The sequence below is a fragment of the Osmerus mordax genome, chromosome 6 (assembly GCF_038355195.1).
Source record: "Osmerus mordax isolate fOsmMor3 chromosome 6, fOsmMor3.pri, whole genome shotgun sequence".
Classification (NCBI taxonomy): domain Eukaryota; kingdom Metazoa; phylum Chordata; class Actinopteri; order Osmeriformes; family Osmeridae; genus Osmerus; species Osmerus mordax.
This window is the reverse complement of record NC_090055.1, coordinates 10,361,733-10,374,391: the sequence shown is the minus strand read 5'-3', so window position 1 is coordinate 10,374,391 and position 12,659 is coordinate 10,361,733. Positions and strand designations below refer to the sequence as shown.

The 12,659-nt window shown below is 41.5% G+C and overlaps 1 protein-coding gene across 2 annotated transcripts; it reads right to left on the bottom strand.

Moving 5' to 3' along the window:
* Positions 1-258: 258 nt before the first annotated feature.
* Positions 259-12,246, bottom strand: calb1 (calbindin 1). Of its 2 annotated transcripts, XM_067238617.1 has the most exons (11): positions 12,168-12,246; positions 11,601-11,677; positions 7,499-7,573; positions 6,501-6,581; positions 6,219-6,275; positions 3,644-3,721; positions 3,380-3,435; positions 3,224-3,263; positions 3,003-3,056; positions 1,118-1,189; positions 259-393 (listed from the first exon to the last, which is right to left on the bottom strand). In XM_067238617.1, the coding sequence occupies exons 1-11, from the start codon at positions 12,244-12,246 to the stop codon at positions 280-282; spliced, it is 783 nt and encodes a 260-aa protein (XP_067094718.1). In that variant the 3' UTR covers positions 259-279. The 2 variants fall into 2 exon arrangements, with proteins under 2 accessions (XP_067094718.1, XP_067094719.1); XM_067238618.1 differs by lacking the exon at positions 7,499-7,573.
* Between the last annotated feature and the right edge of the window lie 413 nt (positions 12,247-12,659).

The following is a 12,659-nucleotide window of genomic DNA, read 5'->3' as shown; positions in this document are numbered from 1 at the left end:
TAGAAACAACAGGTTGGAAAAGTATGTGCCACCCAATTTCTCCAATAATTGACCTTACCTACCTACACGCTGTCGCAGGCAAATTTACAGATTTCTCCAAAACGAAAGACAAAAGAAACAGAAAAACACATCCTACATCCTGGGAATTCCAAGCTATATAATATCTTTACACACTTCATGAGTGGAAGGAATGAGGAATGGGGGGGGGGGGGGGGGTTTGGAGAAGTGGATGTGGGTGTGGTTTAGGGGAAAAGCCAAGGGGATTTGTTGGGTTTTGTCTCAGATGTCGTCGGCGCAGAGAACGAGCGCCAGCTCCGTCCTGTACAGCCGGCCTCCGTCCGATAGCGCCATGATGGCAGTCTTGTACGAGGGGATCTTGCTGACCTCCAGCACCTGTTGGAGAAAACAAGCATCCCATGTAGAAAGGCATCTCTTCATCCCACTGGCTTTGTAGCACATTACTTTAAAGCTGCTTTTACATGTCAATACCCAGCCCATAAAGTCGCTGGCTTTCAGATAGCCTAACTGCTGCTTACCCAAAAGCTTAGCTGGTTGAAATCTTACTGACTTGAGCAAAATATTTCACAAAAAGGTTGAGGGAGTTAACCTTGGCCTTGTGGCCTCACTTAATGGCCCTGACATATTAATGTTTGGCAAACTATTTTTAAAAGTCAGCTGTCGTGGACTGAGAAAATAAGTCCTTGTAAAGCATTTTACATTGGTGTCATCTCTGTGTGTGTGTGTGTGTGTGTGTATGTGTGTATGTGTGTGCATGTGTGGTGGTGGTGGTGTTGGAAAATTAAGGAACGTTTGGGCATCAGAACACCAGTTCTAGAACACACTTATTGGTTTATTTGAAAATGACTTTTATTTGTTCCTTACTATGGTCAACAAACAACAGAAATTTTTCGTCTGTTATATATAAAAGCGAGCGCTTCTTGGGATCGACCCTAGTTTATAGGGGTGCTAAGCTTCTTAAAGCTAAACTTTTAAGTTGAACCATGCAGTCTCATTCCTTTTTCACATTCCTTTCAAATACATATAATCGGTTGTTCACAAGCATCTTATACTATTTCTCACCTTAGTGTGAATATGAGCCAGTTTTTTAAGGACTCACCTTCATGTTTTTCTCACACAGGTCTTTCAGGAGAGCATCAAGCTCGTTCTCATCCATGTAGCCATTCTCATCCTGGGAAGTTCAGAGACAGAAAGAAGAAAATGAGTGTAGGAAACAACAGAGAGAAAGAGGGAGGAAGAGTGGAAATTTCAAAGTGAGATAAACAGACAGAGCAAAGCCACCAACGGAGGAAGGTAAACAACCATGACCACATCGGCGCACGCACACGGGAAACGCACAGTCACACCATTTAGTAGCCATTTCCTTTCATCTGTGGGGCCAGACGTTTGGCGCGGCTCGCCTCCCGTCGGTTCATGGCGGCCTCAAGGGAGGCGTTGAGCATTGGTTTGGCACGCAGCGTCATTGAAATGACACGCCGCCTCTCAAAACCCTAATCACAATAAACACACTAAACAATAGTCTTAATGAGCAGATGTGTGTTTTTGAATGCACTCATTGTTTGTCCTTATGGGGAATCTGCTCTCCTATTCTGTTCCGAATTGAAAAATGTGGGGAAATGTTTTCCTATTGTGTGGTTATGTCTACATTTGTTCATGGATCATTTGTTCAACCTCTTGATTGGCCAGTTTGGTAAATCAAAGATACCTCTTCATTGGACTCTTCTGGAATGTGCCCAAAGTATGACCTTGAAGCTCATTCATTGGATGATAGGATCTGTCAAACCCTTTTGTTTTGATGTGTTGGTGGTGCTTGTGTGTGTGTGTGTGTGTTGGGGAGGGGAGGGGGAGCTAAATAAAAACCTGCTCTATCTCAAACACATTTTTCATTCAGAATAAAGTGGACAAATTAACTGAGCTGCTGGCAAAAATTCTTCCATCTTGGCAGTAAGAGCAACTTTAGAAGGTGCAACTCTCTGGAAACCTGGCAGCAGCATGGAACCTCTAATATTCCAAGTCTTTCAACCTTGTGTGCCAAACTCTGCATCTGCATCTATGCTCTCAGACTTAAAACAAATGCTAAATCACGATCAACATGCTGCCAGATAACCAGCCAGCCACCGACAGACAGATTACCCAGTTGAGCTCTAAAGCCTAATGAATGCGTTGCCATTTCCTTCACCAATTACCTGTCTGGCTGTTCACATATCAGACAGGCCCAGACCTCCTGCCCGCCTGGGCAACATGAACCTGTCAATCAATATGCATCACAGTGACTACCATGGGAGAGAGGGAGTGGCCAGGGATCACAGCCGCCCACGAAGGGAATGGCGAGAGAGGGAGGGGAAAAAAGAAAATGCTAGGAAAAGGTGGACATCAGGATTTGGGGGAGGTATGGAAAATACCAAGAGGAAAGCGGGAGAGAGGACATACAGGTAGAAGGGAGGAGGAGAGACGGAGGGAGAGGGAGGTAGAAAGGGAGAGAACGCAGGGAGCCGATATGGGCCGTGTGGAAATGAAGTAGTGGAGAAGGACAGAGAGGGGCCGAGAAGAAAGGGAGAAATGTGGAGTGATGCGGTGGAGAGTGTGACGGGCAGAGAGGTAGAGATGGACAGAAAGAACGCTACGGGGATGAAGGACTGCGGGAGGTGAGGGGCAGCTACCGAGAGATGCTGTGGGAGTGAAGGAGTTTGGAACAGGGGAGTCAGCCAAGCAGTAGATATTCACTGTGAATACAAATGTTCTGAAGAGAGATGTATGGAGAAAAAAAGGAGGTGGGGAGGGAGGGGGGAGCAGTCAGTGAAAGAAAGAAAGAGAAGATGCCAAAGACAATAGCACCCAGAAGGAAACAGATGAATAGAGAAGGAGGGATGCAGTGTAGCGTGAACTACAGCCACCAAGTCCCTCTCTAAGAGGTTTTCAACCTGACGGTGGCACGCGGATCACGCAAATCAAAATGACACTCAACTGCTTCTTAGGAAACACACCTGGTCATACAACTCGAAGATCTTGTTGAACTCTTTTCTTGCCATCTTTACCCCCTGTGGATGTGAGCAGACAGCATAGAGGACAAGTCAGTGAAAGGAAAGAGGTGTGTGTGTTGGAGAGTGGTTGTGGGGGGGGGAGGGGTTGCGCAGAGACTGCTGAGTCAAGGTCAATCTGATGTCCCTGGTTCCCTCTCAGATGTGCTCTGAAAATAACCACCAACCTGAAACTTGAGCAGAAAGTTCTCCTCGTCCGGTAGCAGCCTGTAAAAAAAAAAGGAAGAAAATTACCTGGTCAACCATGCCGTGAGAACAGTATAAACAGCACAATAGACTTGACTATATATATGTGTATATCTATAGTTATATTTCAAACAGACCTGGCCATTTCTGCCAAACATAGCTTCCCATCATTGTTTGAATCAAAGATTTTGAGCTGAAAGACAAAAAAGAAAAAGTCCATAAACCACTGTGAGGATTTGTCAAGTTGGAGGCTGATTGCCCCTGATGACTATTTAAAATCCCAAAATACAGAACTGATCTACTGAATTTGCGCCAAGCTTATGATGAGTTGATGTTTAGAAGCACTTCAACAGAATTAATCTATAGTACAGCCAGTTTCATTAGAGACACTGGCCCCTTACTGTGGCATGTGTGTATTCCTCAAGCTTTTTTTCATCATACGGTCTCTTTGCCTTCTGAAGCAGATCTTTCAAGAAGTTCTGGAAAAGAACATTAAAAAGGAAGGAACATTAACAACAGTTAGAGTTTGCCATCAATGAGAATGGTACATTCCCACCAATCATTGAACATATTTCAAACTAACTAAACAGTCGCTTCATCTTCATTCCATCATCGGCCTGAGACAACGATTTATAAGATCCATATTCTTTTGGATCAAGTCCTGTCTTCATTAAAACACACACACACGCATGCACCCCTTTCTAAATGATTTCTTGACTTCTCATCTCATTCATGAACTGTGTCATTTAAAGTACACAATGCAGAAATCTCGGCAGCATAATAGATGTAGACACACTGCATTGCAGACAGAGCTAAGCTGTGTGACACCTTCACTAGTAGTCCTTCATTAGCAGCTGCCATGCAGTGACGGTCTTAGCCAGTAGTGACAGATTGTCATCATTTTCAAACCAGTGAAGCTGACAGCTGCTCACTTTAGTGTTGTCAGCAATGACTTTCAGAAGTTATGTATGCATTTCAAACATTGCATACATGTTGAAATCTTCGGGTGAGGTTTTTAAAAGGTTTATGGTGTGTCAATGTAAGTGCGACTGATGTGCTCAAATCAAACATGAATGTATTTGATTCTAAATCATCCAAATAAGGATTTGCCAACGATGCTTGACGTCTGTTATTTGTTTGTTAGTATGTTCAGGTATGGAGGTGTTCTGTTATGTGTTCCATGTATTAATAGTAGTGGTGGGCCGTTATCGGCGTTAACGCGAGACTCTTATCGGGCGATAAAAAAAATATCGCCGTTAAGCTATTCTCAAAGTTGGGTTGGGAGCTGGGTCTATACTACGCAAGCTATGATGACTTTCACCTTGATATTTTAGCGCGGATGTATACCTAGCCGAATTGCACTATAGGGGGCGAGAACGAGTCTTCGAACCTGTGTGTATGCCTTGTGTATGAAATTATCACATCAAACGTGACGTGCTAACATGGATGCAGCTATGAAGCCGCCTGGCTTTCTTCAGGGAAAATGTATTTTAAAGAAGCTTCCCAATGGAAACCTCGACAAGACTAGGGTTGTTTGCACCTTGTGCTATGCGGAATTAGTTTACTGTAGGAGTTCTTCCAGTTTCAAATACCACATAAACGCAAAGCATCCCTTAGCCAATGCGGAAGATGCCGGGCCAAGCACTGACGTAGCGCAGGGGAAGAGTCGTCGTCAAACTACGATGTTTGAGTGCAACCGAGGCAAGCCCGTCAGCACAGCTCTATCAGCCAAGCTAACTAATCTAATAAACAGTTAATAAACACAAATACATCTTATTGAACATAATTTATTTTCATCACCAATTATCATAGTAGAACAGCTTTCTCAAGCAGTTTGTGATGCATTTTGGAAACAGGAGATGAGCCCCTGGTCTAATGCGCCACCTGGCTTGAGAAACCCGTTCTCAAAGACTTACTTTTAGTCATTATTTGGGTAGCACACATATTCTGAATGCATTCGGCGGAATTCAAATGAGCCATTTTAATCTAGATTAATCTAGATTAACGCCAAGATTACAGTGAGATTAATCTAGATTAAAAAAATTCATCTATGCCCACCACTAATTAATAGAGATACTGCCTATTATATGTCCACAATAATCTCTGTGGAGTGTGTTCAGTGCTTCACATTCATGTCAAATCGAGGTACATGAACGTTCTCCATAGATTTATTTTTGAATGCGCTTTACCAGTGTAGCATGACCAGTCCGGTAGCCTAACATGGGTTTGCAGGCAAGTGAAAGACTAGCGGGAGGCACAGATCTCCACGAGACCTTCAGACCACCACTTCCGCACCGAAACAAAGGCGTTGGTTTTAATCTCCCCCGTTAAACCAGTGTAAAAGATTTTTCTGTGTAATGCAAATACATGGAAATGCGTGGGTTCTCACATACTAATCTGGCGTGTTAAGAGTCCTGGCATTTCCACTTCCTTTCATCCCCTCCCCGTCTTCATATGACGAGAGCGGGGTCGTAACTTGGAGCAGAGCGGCACCAGCGTGAAATACACTCTGTGCCGACGGAAGTCTCAGTACAAATTAACCCCTGACCTCTGGGCCTTTAAACGTGCTTCAGGAATTTTCATCCCTCTTCTTTACCACTCAGAGAAGAGAAGGTCTACATGCCATCCAAGGCTTAATCATTCCCCGTCTTTTTTGAGACGACCTCTGGGAAGGTTAGAAAGGGACGTATGTGGATGACATGTTGGTCTAAGGGTAGAGAGGGTCCAATGTGGGAATAACTTGAATCCCTAGACTTCGTGAACATCATTTCAATTACCAGGCTGAGCAACGGTAACACTAAAGTTCAGAAAAAGCGATTCCAAGTTACGATCCAGCTGAGCCTTGACCTCCTGGGGCTCCTTGTCAACCCATTCTATTACTGAAAGAAAGGACTGCAATCATAGACAGTGAGTAGGCCCTTCTAAAGGCAGCCTGTCAGCCAGACAAAACTGCAAACCCCATGATGCACTGCTTACCTTCAACTCGTCTGCCTCAATGTACCCACTATGATCAGCGTCAAAGTTCCTCCAAGCCTGTAATTGGACAATGAATGAGGAAAGGTTTTATTAATTAAAAAGTATTAAGTAGAAGTTTTTTTTTTTTGTGGAGTATATTCAATAACTTCAAAGCACTTTTCATAATGACATTCCTTATTTACAGAGCCCTCCTCAATGAGACTGTTTACAGCATTCACCATGCTTCTGTAAAACAATCTAATCTGATACTAATTTCTTTACTTTGCGGTAATATAATTTTACCTGCATAAACTCCGTACAGGACTTCAACTGTTGTCGAAAGAATAACAAAAAGTTCTCCTCTGTGGGCAATATTTGGACTAGCTGTGAAAAGAAATTCAAAGGTATAGGTACAGTTAGCTGAAGCCTAAGAATATTCTCATACTTGTTAAGGAGTTTAACAAACTGATGGGATTTACCAGTATGAGGCAGCCACAAAATTATAAACATTATTTAACATCCATTTAAACACTGTATTATAAGTCTGATTGCATACATCAGGTAATAGGTTTTAGGAACAAGTTGTTAGCTGATGTCAATGCCTGTTATGCTAGGATATGGTACAAACTGCACTGCAATGGATTATGGGTGGCAGTTTAATACCATAATCCATGTGAGCACATGTACAATTTGATTAAAAGATAATGTACTCTGAGGGTATCATTAATTCAGTTGGGATCAACACCAGTGTTCGGCATATAAAGGACTTTGATAAACGGAAAACGGAATTAGCCATTACGCCGCATCCACCCTATTGCTGTTGCTAAGCTTGTGCCATTTCAAATTCATTCAGTCTTCATAATATCACCAGCCATTATGGCTAATGGCTAGGCTGTCAGTTTTGTCTCGAAATACTCTTTTCATTTCCACAAGCTTTGGGGAAAGATGAATCATGTCCATATTCTGGAACGCGGTGGGTAAATCATTTCTGTGTTCTACATTGAGGGTTCTAAGGCACTTTAAACATCCCATACATTGTATCTTCATATAGTGCTGCAAAATAACACACCTGTGACAGTTTATCTGGTGGACTAACTCAGGTGGCTGCTGGGAAATTAATTTGCACTTTAAGGCCTTTGGTTAGATTTCCATGCTGACAGACACAGAAGCTTCAGAAGCAAAGTCAATCCCAGGTATTACCTGCAATCTGAAACTATTCCCAGTGGGTTTTAAGAAGCATCTCCATGAGGGAACCTTCTCCGGGAAGGCGAGTTTAAGTAAAGGCCTGACACGTGACTCACCTCAACAATTCCGATCTTTCCATCCGCATTTTTCTCATATTCATCTACAAAAGCCCGCATTTGGTCAGTTAATTCCTGTTGGAGAACATGTCACAATTATATGTCACACTTGTGGGGTTAAAAGCCTTTTGAAAATTCCACTTGATTCTGAAAGACATTTCACATACAAGAAAGAGCCTACTGACTTAATTTCATATCCATTGGACCGACGTTCTCTTGAAACAAGTTTGCCAAGCAGGTGAGGGACACACTTAACTCATGTCCTCATAAACTCTATTAGCATGCTGCATGGGCCAGTCTATGTTATCCAATGTGAATTAGATTAGCGACTAGCGCTATGTAATCTTCACCCCTCACAGCACAATCCTAATAGAGTTTTGGCATAGGTCAGTCCATGCTGCTGCACACATACAGATGGCGACCCAGTGCGGCGATTATGTATGCACGGTTTGGTCACAACCCGCAAGGAGGGAGCAGGACAGTGATGTAATGCGTGCCACCGAGTGAGGGAGGATGGAGATCGCAGCCGACACGGTCAGTGTAATGGAATCGGGTTGACAAGACACGGATGCTGTCAGGTGCTGTCACGGGGAAGATGTGGAGTACCAGTCTCCCAGAGAGGCCAGGGAGGGAGGTGATGCTGAGGGAGGTCAGGTGTGATGCGGAAGGTTTAGAGAAAACCACTTCGAATGATCTGTTTGAGGTTGTGTTGTCAGTTGAACTTACACACTGCTTTGGCGAGTGTGTGTGTGTGGTGTGTGTGCATGTGTTTTAGAGAGAGCGAGAATGGGAGGGAGGTGGGTGGGAGCATCTCTGAGCCATTGCCTTTATGACATGTTTATATGGACTTCATCAACGTACTTAGAATCCATAACTCATTATCTGACTGTTGAACATCCTTCATCCATCCTTCACAACAAAACACAATGTTCAAGAATCACATTTTGGAAACAAGCTCAAGACCTACACATCACCAGCCATTGTGAAACAGAAACAGGATAGTCCTGTTTATTGAAACTATTAAGAATGAGGTAAACCTCCACCATTTTTACTATCTAATTATACAAATACAACTAAAGAACACAGGCTAAACTGCTAAACAACATATTTGATTCGTTTCCTAGGGTTTGTTTCTATGCATTGATTGCCATTCACAGGAGGCACTTTCTTGTAACAGTTGAGAGGAAACATAGCTACTGTATCTAAAATGAATGGCCTCTTTCTCAGATTGCATTGATAACAAATGCAAATAACTAGGTAAAATGGCAGTACAAGCCTGTAACTTTATCTTGTTTGCATCCCAAGGTCAAGTTAAATTACTGCTACTTAAATGCAATCTTTTTTAAAGATCCCAGATTTAGTAAGAACCATCAATGTGCCTTCTACATTTAATCAGTGCTAGCTCACAGATGTAAATATGCATTGATTTTTAAACAATTTATAACTTTTGATCCTTATGTATGTGAAGTATTTTCAAAAACCCCAATATCAAAACAAGTTTCCCAACAGATTAAATTCAAATGGGATGTCATTATCAAGAGCACATATAGAAAAACAATGCTTTGGTTCAAGTGTAAACCATTAAAAAGTAAGTACTCGTGTTCTGGTCTACGATGATGTCTGACTAATAAAGTAAATCCCTAATCCCTATTAAAAGTGTTGGCCAAACTCAGACCAAATAACTTCCCGAGATCAATAAAATTTAATTTTCCTCCACTAAGGGAAAACTGGTGACTGGAGTGCAAGGCTGGTTTTGCAAACAAAGCCACTACATACTTTGTACTGCTGCAGATGTTGTGCATTGCTCTGTGCAAGACATTTTACAATAAAATTGTGTTTCTGGGATTTTTAGAATAAAGTCGAGAATTAAGGAAAACTTTGTATGAAGTTCCTTTGGATAAAAGTGTCTGCTACGCTACATTTGATGTTTTTCATAATTGACATGCTGTTATTGTTATTTACGTATAATATCTGCTGTGCCAATAAGGTAAGGTAAGGTTTATACTTTAAATATGACATAATATCAAAGATGGATGCCATTGTTGTCTCTTGATGACATAATACTCACATCAGCCTAGACCCTCACAAGGAGATCATGTGATCCAGTCAGATGGCCATTCTCTTCATTCCATGTAAACCAAAGGTATGTGGGCTCTTTTAAATTAATTATTGCATATTTATTCTGTATATTTATTTATACAATTAAGGTTCACATAAATATCATATTTACTGTAGAACCAGGTTTTAGCTATTGGAAATAGAGCCATTGATTGATTGCTGGATTAATTCATTCCTATGACTGTGTTACACACATTGAGTTGTTGACCCCAAATTCCTCAGTCATTGTTTTTACATCCGCTATCATTTATGACACAATGGGAAAACTAAAACTGTGAATTAGCAAGCAGTTTCAGATCAGTCCCGGCTGTGAAAACCCAGTTTTGCAGATACTGTACAAGAAACTGTATCATTCAAAACAAATGAATGATCTCTGTATTGATCTGTGGTGTGACAATGCAAAAAAGTGGAAGCCATCTTGGGATCTCTTTACGTATAATGCAGGCAAAGTGATTGTGCTTCAAAATCCACCGTTTTCTCAATGGTCTGTAATGGGGGAGTTATAACAAATACAAGTACAAATAGGTACTTAATCTGAACGTGAATGGCATTTTTCTTAATCAACTCCTAACACTCTTTCCCCATAGACTAAATCAAAAGGTGTTTATCTGCCACTGGCAAACATTGTGCCATTACTCCTGTTTAAAGATCTGTGTGTGACTGCCAAATTGACTCCCCCGCAGTCCTTCCTAATTGCTTGTACATGGAAAAGAAAATTTGTGTTTAACCTTTGCCAAATGTGAAGCAAGAAAGTGCACTTCTCACAGCTGTTCACTTTAAGCTAAGGAATGGATTAAGTCCAACACGGATGAGGAAATGCTGAGTTGAGCCACAAACACAAGTTCCAATGATCCAATGTCAAATAACAAGGTCAGAATGAAAACAAAATTGTCCAAATGACAGGTTCTCTTTGGATTTTTAATCAGGTCTCAACACAACTGGGGCCGGAAAAGAAACTAATTATGGGGAACCGAGTTGACAAGACAGAGAAAATGGAAAACACTTTCATCAAATCATTTCTCTGGTGCAGTAGAAATATGAAGATGGAACTACAGTCGCAGGTCTTTTAACCATATACAGACAAAACATCAGGCACCTTTAATACCACATGACAAAGCAATGCCAGTTTATATCAGCAGCTTTTCTGATATCCAATAACTTGATAAAGCCATACTCGATGAGTCAAGGAGACAAACCCTTACCCTGTCCCAATAGAAATATGTAATCATACAGTACACTTTGTAATGTCAGGAAATACTGCTCTGTCAATGACATCCACATTAAAGAACACATTAAAACTAATTTCAAACTAAAATAGTTTTCCATGCTACAATTCCAGACATGTAGTTTCTCTCTCTCTCTCTCTCTCTCTCTCTCTCTCTCTCTCTCTCTCTCTCTCTCTCTCTCTCTCTCTCTCTCTCTCTCTCTCTCTCTCTCTCTCTCTCTCTCTCTCTCTCTCTCTCTCTCTCTCTCTCTCTCTCTCTCTCTCTCTCTCTCTCTTTGTCTTTCTGTCACACAGTGTACACACGTACACATCTCTCTGTCTCAACTCTGTCTTGCATTATTGTTTTTATTGATTTTATGTAAAGCACCTTGAGCTACAATTCTTGTATGAAATGTGCTATATAAATAAAGTCTTACTTACTTACTTACGCAACAATTGTCTCTTACGCATGCACGCATGCACGCAGGCACGCACACACACACACACACACACACACACACACACACACACGCACACACACACACACATACATACACACACACACACACACACACACATACACATGTAATGGGCAAATGCGGCAAAGTACATAGTACAGCCCATTTCGAACTGTGCTTACAAATATAGCCAGAAACACATATCTACCCTGTATGACACGTCATCCGTGAAAAAATGTAGGCTAGCTGTCACTAATTGCTCATTTTCAGTCCTGTTGGCACACATCTGTTTAGTACTATTATACTGTTGTATAATACTTACAAGTCCTGCCTGTTTCCGAGCTTGCTGAAGTTCTTTAATAAAGCTCTGCAACTCTTTACCTTCAATATATCCATTACCTGTAAAAAAAAAAAGAAGGTAGAATCATCATGTAAGACAGGTGTCCATATACCATGTAGATGGAGCATTACGCACGACACCATTTTTAAAACATCAAATACATAAAACATGTGTATGCTTCGTAAACGGTTAAATATTTTGTTATAGAATAGACAAAAATCTCAGCTTTTTTACGCGTTTCTTTTTTCTTTCTTTTTTACCAGACGTACTACACAAGTCCTTGTCCAAAAGGGGTCACATTGTTAATTGAAATCACTCAGATATAACTAAAAGCATTAGTTGACTAATGTTCACGGAATTATTGGTTTGACAATCTTGTACAAAGTTGGGGTGATTATGAATACAGAGGTCCCATGAAGAGTTCAAAACTAATCTTTCATTCTTGAAATGTAATCACTAAAGCGCACAAAATTATCCTTGATGTTGGTAGGCGCAGATGTCCCCAAAATAATTAATACCATAATATTCCACAATTGAAAGATTATTTACCATCGTTGTCATAGTGGTGAAAAATATCCAAAAACTGTGATGCGGAGATCTCCACTCCTTGCAGGTAAGCGTTTGCCATGTTTCCGAATAGAGTTGGGGACGAGAGCGCACCGGTAAGCAATGCAGGACTTGCCGAGGCTCTGCAACGAATAGGACGCTTTGATCAGTCCGTACACGGTATTTAAAGAGCGCAATATCTCGGTAATCTTTTGGCGTCACCCCCTCCCCTACCGAGGTCGGGAAACGGAGCCAAATGCGCAAGTCCCCTCCTACAGCTTCCCGCCGCCCCGGTGTGCCGCAGGTAGCGCGGGCTCAGCACGTTGACACGCGTCAGGGGCGCACGGAGATGTGAGCTGAATTTAAATAAGAACTTTTCTAAATGCACTTTTACATAGGTTAGTCAGTTTTACATAGGTTAGTCAGATTAGTCAACGTCAGTCCGTTTTTTCAGTCGTACAAAAGATTGGAATTTAAAACATCCAAAATAGATGT

Bases quoted from the DNA above. Each gene is read 5' to 3' on its own strand.
- calb1 (XM_067238617.1), bottom strand. From the start codon at position 12,246: ATGGCAAACGCTTACCTGCAAGGAGTGGAGATCTCCGCATCACAGTTT. The intron at 11,678-12,167 runs GTAAATAATCTT...TTTTTTTTACAG, and splicing joins TCACCACTATGACAACGATG to GTAATGGATATATTGAAGGT. The intron at 3,264-3,379 runs GTCTGTTTGAAA...TTTTTTTTACAG, and splicing joins TGTTTGGCAGAAATGGCCAG to GCTGCTACCGGACGAGGAGA.